The sequence below is a fragment of the Falco naumanni genome, chromosome 6 (assembly GCF_017639655.2).
Source record: "Falco naumanni isolate bFalNau1 chromosome 6, bFalNau1.pat, whole genome shotgun sequence".
Classification (NCBI taxonomy): Eukaryota; Metazoa; Chordata; class Aves; order Falconiformes; family Falconidae; genus Falco; species Falco naumanni.
The window spans coordinates 53,337,835-53,354,008 of NC_054059.1; the positions used below are offsets into that span (position 1 = coordinate 53,337,835).

Genomic DNA, 16,174 nt, shown 5'->3' on the forward strand with positions numbered 1-16,174 from the left:
AGACAAAACTGCTAAGACGACCACTGAAGGGGCTGATCAGTTATGGCAGTTCCTGTGTTGCAGCAGTGACACAGCAACTTTTCTTCCTATTCCTTTCATTTTTTTTCAGTATAAGAGCTGATGGAAGGAAATGCCAATTTCTTTTATACGGGAAAGAAGAAAAATCATAATTTTGTAATACCCTATGGTGTTTTTTTTTAATTTGGCAGAAAATGAAGCTTTTTTTTTAATCAAAAAAATATTTATTGAATAATTAAGTTGTTACCACCAGAAGAAAATATAATTGATTTTTTTGGTTGTGTTTGGGTTTTGGCCACAAGCATGTTTTCAAAAATATTTATTTATATCCAGGTCTGCAATATCTATTGTTCTTTCTGTATTTTTTGAGGAGTAGTTAAATACTTAGCTTTGTTAAGACTGCAAAACACAGTTACTGTGAAAATCATTGTAGCAGTTACTTGTGAGATTTGCTACAAGACTAAATAGAGCACTTAAAACCATAGAAGTATTCCACATTTTAATTACTGAGAATACCAGATGTCGATTTAAAAATAGTTTTCCAACTGCATATAGTATAAATGCATATTTAGCTAATTGTCAAAATTTTATGAGTGAATGAAATGGAATCTTTAACATTAGAAGAAGGTGTAATACTCAAGATCCAATATTAATCTTTGCAAATAATAAAAGAAAGTTGTAGTTCAAAGAACCTGCTTTCAAAATGCTTTCTGCCATCAGCTTTGCGTTCATAACATAATAAGTTTATGCAAACCTTGTTTTCCTGCCTTATGAGTTACTTAACTCCTGAGCCACAAAATTAGGTCATAATCATCTTTAATTACTACATACATCTAAACTGCCAATAGAAATTTCATGGAGTGAAGTTCTCACTGCACTGGTGAAGAATCCCAGGAAACAGAGATGGACCTGTCATCTGGCTGCTCCAGTGAATGTATTGGTTTCAGGTTCCTTAAGAGGAAAGCAGAAAAGACAGGGATTCACATAGGGTTGTGTCAGAAACCAGAATTCAGGTTTTGCAAAATTTTGGTAAATCAGAAATGTTTCAAAAGCGATGGAGTGTCTTGGGGGGGAGGGGGATGGCGGTCAGAAATGTTCTGCTGCCTATAAAATCTTACAAATACGTTTTATAATTCAAGGTGGCCTACCACTCTCTACATAAAATGCATCTAATTAGATTATGAATGTTAAGTATTCAGTTCTACATTATGTGAGAATACTGGGAAGTAGTAATAGACAAAAACAAAGCAGTAATTTAAAATTTCCATTTAAAGTGTAAGAAAATATTCTTTCTGATGTATTTATCTTTGAAAAATTATGTTAAGGTGTAAAATAATGCAAATGTGAAATAAAAAGCATGATAAGAAAAGGGTTACCTTGAGGAACTACATCATTGCACAACTGCACAATTTGGATAAACTACACAGAGATCATCAAAACTTGATTCCACGTATGTTTAAACAAAGTTTGGAGTTATCACTCTTCACATAAATAATTCATGTTCTCATTCTTCTTGCCCTAGAGCAGGTTGTTGTCAAACTTTCTGCATACTTAGCTTAGTGTGTCTGAAACTAACCTGCCAAGTAATTGATACTTTTCCCGTGGGCTTGAGCTGATTCGATGGGATGTTTTCGTGGGCTGAAAATTTATTAGATCTAAAAATTACAAAAGCATAGAAAACATGCTCAAAAATGTTTCCAAAAATACTAGCTAGAAATTTTTCTATTAGTTTTATCAAAAATGTTCATTTTATGGTTTGTGCAGTTTCTGTTTTCTCCTTTAGTGGCACCTTTCTTCACATTACTGGGGAACACTTCAGTGACTGGTTATCTTTTAGGAAGAGGAGGGACTAGGAAGATATGATAATGCTAACGACGGAAACAGTAAAGGATTGGTGTGATGGAACTCTTACAGAGAATAGAGCTGAACACTTACAACACGTCATGAAGTGTGCTCATTTTCAAGGTTCAGAGAGGTTGCAGGCCCAAAAAGATGTGATATTGAATTGAATTAGAATGTATTATAGTACAGTTTATAATTCTGGGCTTCATTCGTGCCTAAGATGATTACAGATCTGTCTTTCTAAAGGCACTGACATCAGGGCTGCAAGAAACTATGCTTTTCTAGAATCAGTCTGCAAAGCTGCTCTGTGGTCTTCCACATAAACTGTTGAATAGACATTATAAAATAGATGCATCTTTGCAAATCCTACTTTTGAAGTAGTAATTACTTTGATTGTTCTTGAAGAAATCCTTCTTCTGAAGGAAATGTTACTATGCTACCATCCATGAGGAATGGACCATTTTCCTTAAATGTTGCCCGACGTTAACATATTTCATCTTTTTAGTTCTGTAGTTTCCTATTTTTAGATATTCTGTTTTCCCTTTAAAATGTAGTTTGTACTGTTCAAGTTTAATTACTGTCTTAAGCATATGTGGGGCTACTTTATTTGTAAGCTGGTAGCTCTTCTTTTCCAACTCCAGAACCACCTCTGTGGTTCCTAATGAGTTCTGTCTCAAAAATTGTTTACATCTGTGTCTATAGTATTAAGTCATTGGAAGAAAAAGTATCTGGTTTATAATCAAATTAATACCTGTTGGGGAAAAAAGAAAAGATGAAATTACATCCATCGTCATTCACTGTAAGTGACTCGTCTGTTTAAATATAGGTAGAATCAGGCTGAGGCACTGAACTGGTCAAGCAGAACCAAAAATACTATTAAGAACACTTACATTAAGGTAGCTTTCAGGAGCAAGGTAGCTTCTCTCTTCCCTGTGGTTTTCTCCTTGGGTCCTCATAGCCTCTTTCTGAACAGGACTGAACTTTTAAAATGTAAATTTTAATGCAAAGCTGTAACCACAGATAAATTCCCAGAGGCCAAGACTTCAAGAGGGAAAACTGCTGTTCTAAACCGTAGTGCTTCAGTCTGAAATATCTTGTCTCCACTCTTCCTCCTCTTTCTTTTGTTGTCCCTCAAATAGTTGTTTGAATTCCGAGGTGCAGTATTTGTCAATGTTGAGCTACAACTACAGTTTTCACCCACCATATATCCTGCTGGTCTCTCCTAGCCCTGAACAGGTCTGGGATTTTGTTGTTTCAAAGCCAAAATCAGGCAAAGTCCTCTCTGCATGTGGCTCTAGGATTCATAGATGGAGAACCTAGTATGTGTTGGCTTAATCCTAAACACTTCAGTGGTTTAGCTGTTTTTTATGGGAAAGACAGAATTTCATGCCAATGTCTCTGTTGTATGTGGTTCTGCTAGATACAACTATGTTAATACTGTTAGACGTAAGGGTTACAATATGGTTAATCTGAATTAGCTAGGCTTGTTCTTTAACAACACTAGAAAGGGGGGAAAGCAATTACAAATAAATTGCATTTTAAATAGGAAGGTCATGGCAAAAGGAAAATATGTAATTCTGCTAGCAGAGCTCCCTGTCAGTTGTTCATTTAATGGGGAAATGTTTGCAAGAGTACAGAATAGCAGCAAAGAAAATGATGAGTTGTGTGTGGTATCACAGCATTTCTCCCAAACATGACCCAGAACAGTTTTGGCAGGTGGCATCAACATGGTTTTCGGGAGTAAAGTAAATTGCTATAAATCTTTTACCCATGGACAATGTAATAAAAACAAAATACAAACTTAATACTGAGTTTAACGTTCTAAAGACTAGTCTGAAAAGACACAGACACGTATTTGTTCTTGCCATCTGTGATCTAACGAGTCTTTAATTAGATCAAGTTCTGTAGAAACAGCTTCTGTGGGAGGGTTCCCCTGTGCAGAGTGAGCAGGCTGTAGAGGAAGTGCATTTACTTTCATGGCTTTAAAACCTAAACAGACTGTCTGCACCTCTTCGTTCTGTCAGTCTGTCTCTTAGTCTGTCAGAGAACCTCTGCAGACCATTAGTCTTAGAGTCAACTCTGCACAGCCTAGAAGAAAGCACTACCAAAGGTGAAGACTTGGGATGAGACTTTGTCCCAGATACTTCTTTTAGATGCCCTCTGCTTCGGGTTTTGCTAGGAAGTGTGTTCTGATTCATATGATTGTTTCCAGAAGTTGCACAGGGAGAGTTTAGTACTTGACTTACTGCTGTGGATTCTACAGCAGGGGTCAGGAACTAATATGCTTTTGTGTATTTAGCCTTTAATTTTTTTTGCCTTGGTTGTTCCTCACGTGGCAACACTGAGACAATGTTAAGTATCAAAAACGGAGCTGTAAAGCAAGCCAAACCTTCTAGAAAAGGAAGGCATATATTTTATTACTCTTTTTATTTTTATGATTGTAAACAAAGCAAAAGAAACTTCAGAAAATCTAAGCTTCTACAGTTGATATGAACTTATGTTCTCTCCTTCTGGTGAGCTGTATCTTTCAAAGGGTGGAGAATTAGAATGCGGCAACAAAATTGAACACCATTAGTGGCACACTGTACAAAGGAGCTCGTGTTTTGTACAAGGTTCAGTATTTGTTCTTGTGAACAGAAAAGCTCAAGATAATTATAGTATCTGAAACATTAATTATTTCTTTAAACAGAGCCCTAATAATTCTGTGTTCATATTTAAGCTTTGCAATCTGGATGAATTTAATAACTAACACCATATCTGTTACAACACTAGATTTGCTAAATCTTAGTACAGACACAGTGACAATAGCACAGAGCTCTTCGGAGCTTCCTGGGAGATCTGCCCATGCATAACAAGTGGTCAGCAGGTTTGGAAATGGGGAAAGAAAAGATCGCCAGCCTCTTCAGCCCTCCATACTCTAGACTTAACATGGCTTGCTCCTTACATCAGCATGTCCCTGATGCATTCTCAGTGTCTAAGTGTAACCACTACCTCCTTAGCCAGATAGCTTCTGCCCGTTTTCCCAGCCTCCACTCACTCATTCGCAGTGCTCCTGCTGCTACTTCATCCCCATGTTGCAGCAGCTCTTGCACTGCCACCTTGCATCTGCTGCTGGCCCTGCTTGTTCCTCCCATCACTGGGCTGGGAAAAGTAGTTCAAGGAGCGGGGTAAGAAGGTCGCAAAGGTATGTGGGCTGGACAAGAGAGGATAGTGGCAGACACATCTGCTTCAAAAAGATCTGGTGTCTAGTTCCTACCTCATTATATGCTTGAAAGTTTGTAAGAGTAAGGTAAGAAAGCTATCATGCTCGAACAGTACTCTTGGGAATTGGGAGTCTGTCCCTACAGACCCTAGGAATTCTCATTAGTTGCCACGTCAGGTGAACACAGCTATTTGAATGTCTCTAATTGTGTGCTTTTTTTCCTTTGGTATTCATGCTGAAATGCTGTGCTTGAGCATATGAAAGCCTATGTGATGAGTTGTTTTTAAAACAGATCATAAGAACCTTCAGTTAGACGGCTTAATTATAGTGGATACTTTAATCTTCTAACTGTAAAACAAGGATAATTTCCTGTGTTTTGGTGTCTGAAAGTGTAAAAAACTTAGTCCATTTTTTATAAGATAAGTCAGTCTTCTGTAGTGGCACTTAAGAGAATTCTACTAGACTGTTCTCTGGAAAGGTCCACATTTGATTATAGTATTAGTAAAATGTAGAGATTCTGTAATATTCACTTAAAAGGGAAGGTAAAAAGCCTACTTCAACATCATTCACAGAGGATTTTCAAAAAGATTTCGTTTTGACTGCAAGTGAAGTAAATTCATGATTGTATATGGCAAGGAACCACAAGTTTACAAATGCTGAAGGAAATGTTAACTGCTTAGAGTCGTTCCCTTTACAGCACTCTCCTGTATTATACTTCATATTAGTGGGACTATGTTTCTTTCTTTTGTGTTTACTTTTACCATTGACTTAGTCTCAAGTTTATTAACAAGGATTTTGTGTGTGAAGTAGATTTTTTTCCTAGTCCCGCCAATGCTACATCATTATATTCTAAATAGTCTTGAGTGTGTCTAAAATAATCCAGCAATCCAAAAATTGTTTTTTCAATTTTTCAAATCCAAAGTGTTTTTTGAGCAGACTAATTCTAATGACTAATGCTTGAACATGGTGGTTGTGGGCAGTGTGCTTATATGAATTCAGTAAACTCAGTAAGTAAATGGGAGCTTGATCCTGTTTCTTCTAAGTCAACAGAACAATACTATTAAACTAACAAAATAATACTAGGGAATGGGACAGAGACAAAAAAGTTCAAATCTAATTCAACTACTAACATTGACTAGATTTTTTTTTTAATTAATTCTGTTTAGTTTAAGAAAGTAATTGAACTGTTCAAGGCATAAAAACTAAGGTTTGGGAGATATAGATTGTGATTCCAATACAGTCTTCATTTGTGTGTGCCAAGACAATTTTAATCTGTGCCTCACTTTACTCCAAATTAAAATTGGACAATAGTACTTGATGAGGAAATGTTAAGTTTTATTCATCAGGGCTTTGAAATCTGTGATGGATTAGTTTAGTGTCTGGAAACAAAGTATTTTTGTTCCATTTTAAAATGCCGAAACTAATGCTTAAGTGATAAAAAGAACTGCTGTGAAGCAGCCCTCTGTTTTCTCTCTTTAAGCATTAAATATGGAGGGACCACAGTATGCTTTGCCTGTGAGCTCACACAAAATGAAACAAACAATTGTCAAGCTAGAGCATCAAGAACTGTAATTAGGTTTTTTCTCTGTTGCTTGTAGAAAGCCCTTGTTGACTTTGTGGTTACTCTCCAGAGCTGCTGAATGATGCTGTGTGAGCTTCCTAATACTGCTCATTTTTAACTGGGGTTTTAGAGACAGTAATGTCACTAACTGGCTGTTTTTTGAACCAATTCAGGCTTATAGCAGAACATTAAACATCTTTCTTACAAGCAGATGAGTACCTCTGTGCTTGGCAGAACTGGATGGTCTGATGCTTTTAACACTAAGGCTATTTGAGAAATTCAGAAACAATGTAGTAGGTTTTGCTTTAGGCTGACCGTGAATCTGAAGTTCAACTAACAGTCTTAAAATCATAAACAAGGGCCAAGGTTTGAGGGTTTAGTTTCAAGCCTGTTCTCCTTTACTCCCTGAAAAAAATCTTATTTTGGGGGAAGCACTAGAATCTAATTTCTCCCTATCTTCTCTGGCCTAGGGCTCCAGACTTTTTCACCTGCTTTCCAAGGTCTTCATAGGAAACAGTCCCTGCTCTTACAATGCCTGCCTGGATATAACTTGTTCTTTCATGCACGCCATACCAAACGGACACTGACAGAGCCTAGCTGTCCTGTCAACCTGAAGCAGAGGTCCACAATGGTTTTTCACTGACAGCATTGTGATACTAGGTCTGAACCTACAGTGTGCTGCACTGCTTTCGTGGTGCTCCATAGGCCTGAAGTTCATGGTTGAATGTGTGGTTTATGCTTGGTTCCAGAAAGGCAAATTTTGAAAGAGACATAAGGCCTATCAGTTGTGTTGGCTTCTGCCCTCCATGAAAATGAAAGTACATGGGTCATTACCAGACACTTGTGAACAGCGTGCGTGGAATAAGGTAGAGAAAATAATCTGACCCTGGAGACAGTAAACTCAGGAAGGGCAGTCACATTTCTTTATGGGAATTCTTGCAGTAGGTACGACCTGTTAGAATGAGAATAGGTTTGTTTATAGAGAGACTGAGTTGCATACTCCACTAATTTCATTAGAAATCAGAGAATTTCCTTCAACTCTTCCAGGCTTGGTTTGGTTTTTTTTTTTTTATTTGGGTTTTGTTGGGGTTTTTTTAGCTCTGAATTATAAAGTAACCTGGAACGATTTGAACTGCTTTTGACTGAAACTTGCAGGCTTAAAAAATAGACAGGTTTCTCTTGTTAAAACTATGCAATAAGATGGCTTTTTAGTATTCTGTCTTTACTTATGTAGTAGGAGAAATAACTCTTAATTCTTTACAGACCATGTATGTTTTAAGCTGACTTCAAGCAGATTCATAACCTTTGGTTTCTACACATACCTGAAAACTCTTTATTTGCAAGTAACTTTTTTTTTTTTCCTTTTAAAGCAGGGTAGTGTTTCCTTGTTTGTAACCACATAGGAGTTAACATTTTATGGCTGATAGACATTCTTTTTCAAACGAGGTATATTCTCTCCTTATTCAGGAAGCTGGTGGGTTTTTGTACATGTGTTGGCCCCGTTGTCTGTCATTTTACCTTCCTGCTTCTTTTTTTTTCTTTTACAGACATCACCAGTCATCAGTAAATCAGGGGACCTAAAATTTAGCTCAGAATCTGACACAGATAGAGACTCACCTGCAACACGGTAAGCAGGAAATACTTAAAACAATTTGCAGTGTTACTTCTACAACTGTTGTTAGAAAACTGAGAAATGTTGCAAGGGTAATTTTGTTTTAGCAAGAAAAACAGTACTAGGGCAACAATTCAAAAAGCGCTTCACAATTGAAACATGACAGAAATAACAGTTTGTATGTGTGTACACAGACACACTTCCTCGCATAAAAGAGCAAGGACTATAATGTATGTAAGAATCGAAACTCAGGGATATGGGACTGCCCTGTGGCATCCCTTAGCTATGTATTAGGCTTTATTGCTACAAACTGCCAACTATTTTTGCACCTTCTAAAAATTAGTGTAGATTGTGAAAGATTGTCACATACTGAGATGATGCAAGCTAACATCTTTGTGACACTTGCATTTTTAGGAAATTATATGTATTTGTCATGTGAAAGCTGTAGGTAGATAAGATCTCAACATTTTAAACAAGAGCTTCCACAGTATCTTTAGCTATTGCAACCGTTTATACTTGAAAAAATACATCTGAAAATACATCCCGTGTTTGCCAATACAGGTATCTGTTATCTAAAGCAAAGTTATTTCACTATTGTTTTCCAGACTGGCCCCCTCCTCATGTAAATAATCTGTGCATATATGGTGTAGATGCAGATACATATCTAATTTTAATTTACCTTTAAATCTCAATTTTCTATCTCCACCTGTATCTAGATTTGAAAATAGAAAATTGTGAGTAGAAAGTTTAACCCTCAGGTATGATGGGGAATGGGCTTTGACAGAATTCAGTGTTGAATTTTGGGCATAACTATTCTGATAGGATGTACATTAAGGAAGGAAATGCCTTAAAAGCACAGTTACTGTGACAATTGATACAGTCTGTTAGAAGTGAGTATCAAAAATGTGGTATGACTCAACTCTGTTAGTAGAACTTCAGGAAACCCTTTGTGTGACCTTTCCAGGTCATCCACTGAAGAATGTGGGACCACAGATTTAAAATGTAGAATCACAAATGATTTAATCAAATTCAAGAATTTTGAGTTACGTCAAATGTGTAATACTCATTTTAATGGAAATTAAGGCTGTCCTGAGAAGAGGTCACACTTCAGTGTGATGCTGAAGACACAGAGCCCCCAAACTGCTTCAGTTACATTTCAGAAAGGTGAGAGAAGACACCTACATGCCTGAGTCACTTGAATGTGCTCCCTCCTCCTGAACTATAAGAAGCAGAAGCATCATGGAGATGCCAGTCTGAAGTTATGCTTCATGTCATTGCTGTCCCATCTGGGCAAAGAGCACTATTGCAGAACCTCTTTCACAAGCTTTCAGGGTACTGAACCATTTATACCTGATCACTGGTGAGGGTGAATGGAAGATGCCATGAGGTAGTGTTTGATGCTATATTTTAAACTAATTTGAAAGGGAGGTAGATAAGCATGCCAGTCCTACAGTGCAGTATTTTCCTTCCATGTACAGGACATTCTAGGTTTTATTATGGTTTTGCTGTATTTTTTCCTAGTGCTTGTGTTTTGTCTGATGTGGAGAGGGCAGTTTTCACTGCATGTTTTAAGATAAGAATGCAAATCTGAGTAATGTCTACTCCTGATCTAAAGCTTGAATCTAAAAGTATGTACATTGCAGGCTCTTCCATGAACTACAACATAATGGAATGTGATTAACTTGTCTTTGTAATTATAACAGCGATTCCACGTACCATGTTGGTTTGAGGGTTGGTTTTTTTTTAAGACTACAGAGTTTTGCCTTATTTTGAGAGCTATAAGAGAGAAGGATCTTCTGGCATTTCTGAAGCCACTAGTTAGAAAGACTGTTCCATATTTGTCTTTATAGGCTGTCTATATAGCACAGAGTAGATAACAAAATGTTTCAGAAACATGGTAGCGTATTTTTAATGAAAACTCTCACTTCTTTGTACCTGAAACAGTGACCCACAGGGGCTGTGACAGATCTGTAGGTTTCTTGTTCATCGTAGTTGATATGTCTTAAAATATCCTTAAAAAATGACACTCATGCAAGTGTTGTGATCTTAACTGGAAAAGTTTTCTACTTTATCATCTAAAAGCACTATCAACATGACTCGTGATCCAGTCCAATCTGTTCTTAAATAGTTGCTCCACTTAGAACATTCTGCTATTTTCCTGTTTTCTGTGAAAATACACTTAATATCCATGTCAAATGCTAGTATATTATAGGAATTATGCAGTAAATAAACTTTGTAAGAATGAAGTGAGATGTAATTGCTAAGTACACACTTCCACTATGGAGAAGTGAAACTGACAGCACCTGCACAACTCGCTATACCTTTATTTGAGCCTCCTCCAGATGAATGATTGCTGTTTGGCCTATTAGAACAGTATTCATTAGGGCCACAATACCTGCTGTAAAAGAAAGTGAATGGCAAGCCCTTATGGCATGTCTATCTTTCAGAATTTCTGGATGGAAAGTACAGTTTTGCAATAGGAAAATAAATTTTATCCAAGATGGTAGTAGATTTTTATCTTAGCCAAGCAGTTAACCTATCTTCTGCAGACTTTAAAAGAAACAGAGAAACGGCCACATAATAGATGCTAAGTGAACCAAGGTTTTTATCTAGGTATCTCAAAGGTTTGATGCATCATCACATCTGGTGTTCAAATAATAAAGAGATGAAAGCTTCTCAAAATCTGAGTAGCTTTATACTGAAAATCCGCATAGCAACCTCACCCTTTGAATATTAATGAAACTATTTGTCAGGACAGACATTTTCTCCTTAGATATATTCCTATTGTACGGTTTTGTTGAGCTACACTAGGTAGTGCTGTCTGCGTAAATTTACAAATGTTTACACATGAGACCCAGCTGAACACTCAGTTTGGTAGATTGGTACTTATACTGCTGAGTAATTATGATTTTGTACTCCTGTTTCCTCATGCAGCAGTACTTCTCAAATTGTTTCAGGAATCCTAATGCAGAAGGTCTTAAACTCCAGTGCCTTTTCCTTAGGATGTTCCAGTATTAGAGCTGCAGCAATTCATTTTTCATGAATACACAATTTAGCTTAAAAAAACCCACCCAAAACTATAAGCAGATACTTATCAGTCCATTAGTAAGGCTGGTGTGTAAACATTTCCATCTATAAAATATTAGTACATTATGACAGTATCATCAACAGTAGCGCTCTTGCAGCACCCTTTTTGGGGGAACTGCGTACATCTCATTACATTCTTTAGTCTTGATTCATCCACTCGCTTATGTGTTTCAGCAGCATTCAGTGTAACAGTTCTGGTCACAAACCAAGACCTCTTTGTGCTACACACAATACAAATTTTGAACAAAGACAGTACCTGCCCTTGAAAGGTTACAGCTGAAGTATTATTACGCATTTATAGTTTAATAAAGTTACACTTCTGCCAAGAACGGGAATTCATGGTTGAAGTGGTGTAACATCTGCATAATCCCTGGCATCATCTGCAAGACTAGTCTAATTCTCTTGTTAAAGGCACTAACTGGGAAAGATACAGGAGCTTGAGTGATGGTTTTGGCATTGTATGAAGTCTGGATAAGCATAAATAGACATTAAAGTGATTTCTGATTCTGTAAATCTGTCATAGTTCAGGTAAATTAAAATGGAAAACTTAATCTCATACAGTTTGCCTGCCTATCTTAGTCTTGTTGAATAAATAAACTAGGTGTCTGAGCTTAGGAAAGGGGGAAAAAAAATTGCAATGACTTTTATGAGAGGAGGAGAGTGGTAATTTGTATTTTTTAACTATATCTGTTGACTATTGATCAAGACTGGCTGATATTTTTTTTTTAAGATCATGAGCAGTTCTTTCCAAAGCAATGCTATGATAAAAAGTAGACAAGTGGAGTGGTCTCATATTTTGTCTTCATGGTTTTTCTGTCTTTGTTCTGCTGTGAAACATAGTTTTTGTAGCTGTTCCAGCATTGTACTCAAGAGGGACAGGCAGACAATTGCTCTAACAGATCAGCTGTGGGTGGAAAAAGCTCTAAATTTGGGCTAACTTTGTGTTTCTTTTACTCTTTTTATATCTACTTTTCTCTAGAGGTGCAAAGAAAAAGAAGAAAAAGATACAGAGGAATGAAAGAGAAAATCAGCACAACTTAATGGGTCTCGATACTCTTGTATCATCAGTTACAGCTAATGGTGTTGAAAAAAAATCTACAGCCCATGGGGTGGAACTGAAGAAGAAAAAGGCAGTGAGAGGCTCAAACTTAAGCAGAAATGGAAAGACAAATATTGCCTTTGAGCCTGAATGTTATGATGTATAGTCATAATTTAATTCCAGATATCGGTGTGATATTCAGCATACACATTGAAGACTGCAACTACAATCTCACTTCTAGGAATAACAAGAAAAAGAGAAATTAAAATATTCAAATATGCAAAATGGCACCAGTGTGGACTCCCCAGTGGTGTAAACATGTTTTGGGAGACTTTTGCCCTGAGTTGCTTGAAATCAATAGAACTTGACTGATCGGCTCCTCACTGGACTGGTATCATCTGAAACCATCAAATACAATGTTAACCAATTTAATATCTGATTACACTGTATCAGGCATTCCTGTAGACTGTAGATCAATCCATTGGGAGCAGAGACTCAAGTGACCACGGCTGATCCAGAGCAAAACAAGCTCAACCACTACATAAGTTACTAGATTAGCATAAATAGAGGAGTGTTCAGAATGGTAAAATTCCAAAGGAATGCTGATATTACAGGGTAGCTGAAAACATAAGCTTTTAAAAAATATTTTCCTGGCATCAGATATTCACTTGGACTGCATTTTGCAGCTCTGAAGCAAATTGTTGAGTAACCAGCTATGCAACTACACTGTCTTCAGTGGGACTACTCATGCTTACCAATGTAAGTAAGTGTTGCAAATTCCAGGCAGTTATATTTTTCAAATGAGGGGGTTTGCACATAATAAAGATGCATCGCAATTTTGACAGAGTTTCTGTGTCCTTTGGCAACAGTCTTGCCAAATATACTTTCTTTTGTCTGAATGAAATATTTCATATCAGTCTGTGTTGCTTGTTTTACTTGTAGTCTTTATCCATTTTAAGTGTCATTAACCTATTTTTTTAAAACGAGTATTATGTTGTGAACTTTTACTAATGACCTCACTAATTATCTACAGTGCTTTCTATCAGTTAGTGTTGGTATTTTTTCTGGCTGATGATGTCCAGTTTATTTTTACTCTGCTAGGAAATTCTTCCTCCTCCCCCTCTGAAGCAATAAATAACATAAAATTAGAAAGCCCTTATTTAGTAGACAGGGCACTTGATTCCATTAAAAAAAGAAGTGAGAATAACAATGTTGGGCACTGATGTGTGAAATGCACCCAGATGCAGAGGACTGGTTACTATATATTGTAGTATCTTCCCTGCACATGTTTTAAAGCCAGAAAAATCTGTGAACTTGTTTCTTTTGAGTAAAACACAGCAGCAAATACTCTTTCTTGGCCCCATTGGTAATTGTTCTTTGCTAACAGTCCTAGCTTTGCTTTGCATAGAGCGTGTGTATGGGGTCTTCCCCCAAATGTTGCTTGCATATGCATACTGGAAACTTATTACTGTCTCTTTCCCCAGTCAGAGGTGGTGTAAAATTATCTTTGTCCTGGGACTGCCTGATTCTAAGCAAGGCTCCTAGCCTCTTATCTCTCTGCTTTTGCAATATATTCCAACTCATCACTGTGTGACATGTGGGATTTAAAGATTTTTATAAGAAAAAGATCTCAATTTCTTATAATCTTCCATTTCTTAAAGTGTCCTGGGTCACATTTAAAATAAGGGCAGACCATGACATCAGGCTCCACGTCAGGGAGAGCTGAGTAGTATCCAAGATGTGGGAGCTCATTGGAAAGCATTGTAAAATGTTAATTTGGCATTGTGGACACTGAAGACAGAAATAACACTTCAGATAAACACCACAGAGAGATGGTAGTTCTAATCAAAGGCACAGCACCTCTTTTCATGCTTGCGAACTAGGGCTCCAATTATGTTCACTGCTCTGAAGCTGAATAGAGCTGCTTTGCCACACTTTCCAAATTGAGAGGAGCGGCAGCAGTAGTGTCTTCCAAGGCACAGTTCCAAATAACAATTAAGCAGAAGGAATCAGATAAGAGCCAAACATGAAAATGCAGGGAGTTGAAAATAAACTTTTCATAATGTTTTCTTGTAATTGCAATAACTTTTGTTTTGGTTTTATAATTTTTTTTCCCTCACTACCCATAACCATGGTTGGTTGGAAACTTGTATTCCTTTATACTGTGTCACTGTGGTACTAGAGTTTTCTGCATTCATGTAACATAAAATGAACAAAAAGATCTGAAATTTAAAAAAAAAAAGTCTACATGATTTTTCAGTATTAAAATTGGAACGTTCAGTCCAAAAATCTCGTAAATTATAAACGTAGCATAATGGCAAAGACAGTTCTTACCTTTTGTTCAGAAATATGGCTGATACTTATTTTAAGAAAAACAGCTTTTCTCTTCAGTGTTAGTAGGTTCTTTATTCTTCAGACATTGCTTTTGGGATTTTAAATTTACAAGAAAGGATAAAACTTCTAAACAGTTGGGATTAGGGTAATGGTTTTAAAAAAATAAGGTTTTAAACTGTATGTAATGCTTTTTGTTTCTGTGTTAATGCAGCCTGCGTATCTCTTAAAATCACTTTAACATTGCTAAAAATTGCCCAAGTACTTAAAGGACTTAAATTTCAGTGGAACAAAAGAATTCCAGAAGTATTCAGATTCCCTACTGAAAATTTTACTACTTTTTTTTTTCCTTTGAGAACTACATTAAATATCCTAAAATATGAGTGCCCTGCAAAATTGCTCCCTGAGCCAAGAATTAAAATACAAGAGTTATAAAAGTCTATTTGAGGAGTTTTTAGAGGGTGATACAAGTTCACTGCAGGAACAAAGCAGATAAAACCTTGTTTAAAAAAAGGTAAATATTAGATATTTATAACTGCCCGGTGATAACAACATAGTAGGTCTTTCATTGTTCTGTGTTTTTAGGATTTGTTAGTGTGGTTACAACATACAGTTCCTATTACATTTTTATGATATGGCAGAGACATCAAGAACCATGCATAAATCAACAAAATAGAAAAGAATGGATGGCATATTTTTCCTGTGTTTCCCAATAGCCATCAGACTGCATTTAGTTTTTTCCTTAAAATAATTTGAGGAACAGACTTCATAAAACACAATAAGTGTATTTGTAGCATCACTTAATTCAGAAGGCAGTAGGGGATGGATCACAGTCAAACAAGGGCTAATGAGAACACAGAGGAACATGACAACTGAAAGTCTCTGTTGACTAGTGAACTAAATCTGCCGGCTGGACCCGATTGTCTGATGGAGAATTGAATGTCAGGATCATTTAGGGTTAACAATGGCCCATTACAAGCAAAAGCAGACAGCTATGAAAAATAGCCGGCATGGTAGCCATTCTGCAGAGACCGTGGATACAAACTTGATAATGAGGCACTTCATTCACTACATCCTTCTGCTCTAATTACTAAGGTGAATAGGAAATACTTCATTTAAGGCGGGAACAGACTAAAGTAAAAACACTTGTTTGGTAAACACAAAGAGTGATGGGGTTTTTTAATGATCCTTTTCTAGCACGTATGAAATTAGTATGTATGCAATGCAGCCTATTTCATGGAAATTGGGAGGGGATAGAATTTTGTGAAGAGTGGAGGGAGGTTAGAAAGATTCGTGTACAGGTTTGTACTGTGGGGGTTTTCCCTGAGCATTCTAGAAGTCCAATGACTATCCAGAATGTTTTGGAGAAATTAATTTATGGATGTGCACCTGCACTTGTAAAAACATACTGTGTTAGTTGAAGGAGTTTTATTGCTTGGAGTATAAAATATGTACATTAGGAACAAAACTGCTGCACCTAAG

The 16,174-nt window shown here is 36.7% G+C and overlaps 1 protein-coding gene across 3 annotated transcripts in view; it reads left to right on the top strand.

Moving 5' to 3' along the window:
• The window catches only part of AHI1 (Abelson helper integration site 1), a 119,890-nt gene that overhangs the window by 83,408 nt on the left and 20,308 nt on the right, over positions 1 to 16,174 (top strand). For 2 of the 3 annotated variants that reach the window (XM_040598359.1, XM_040598360.1), the window contains exons 24-25: positions 8,171 to 8,250; positions 12,302 to 13,207. In XM_040598359.1, the coding sequence (XP_040454293.1) occupies positions 8,171 to 8,250; positions 12,302 to 12,527 (306 nt within the window). In that variant the 3' untranslated portion in view covers positions 12,528 to 13,207. Of the gene's footprint in view, positions 1 to 8,170; positions 8,251 to 12,301; positions 13,208 to 16,174 lie in introns of those variants that run through there. The other variant, XR_005828474.1, reaches the window with a different exon arrangement.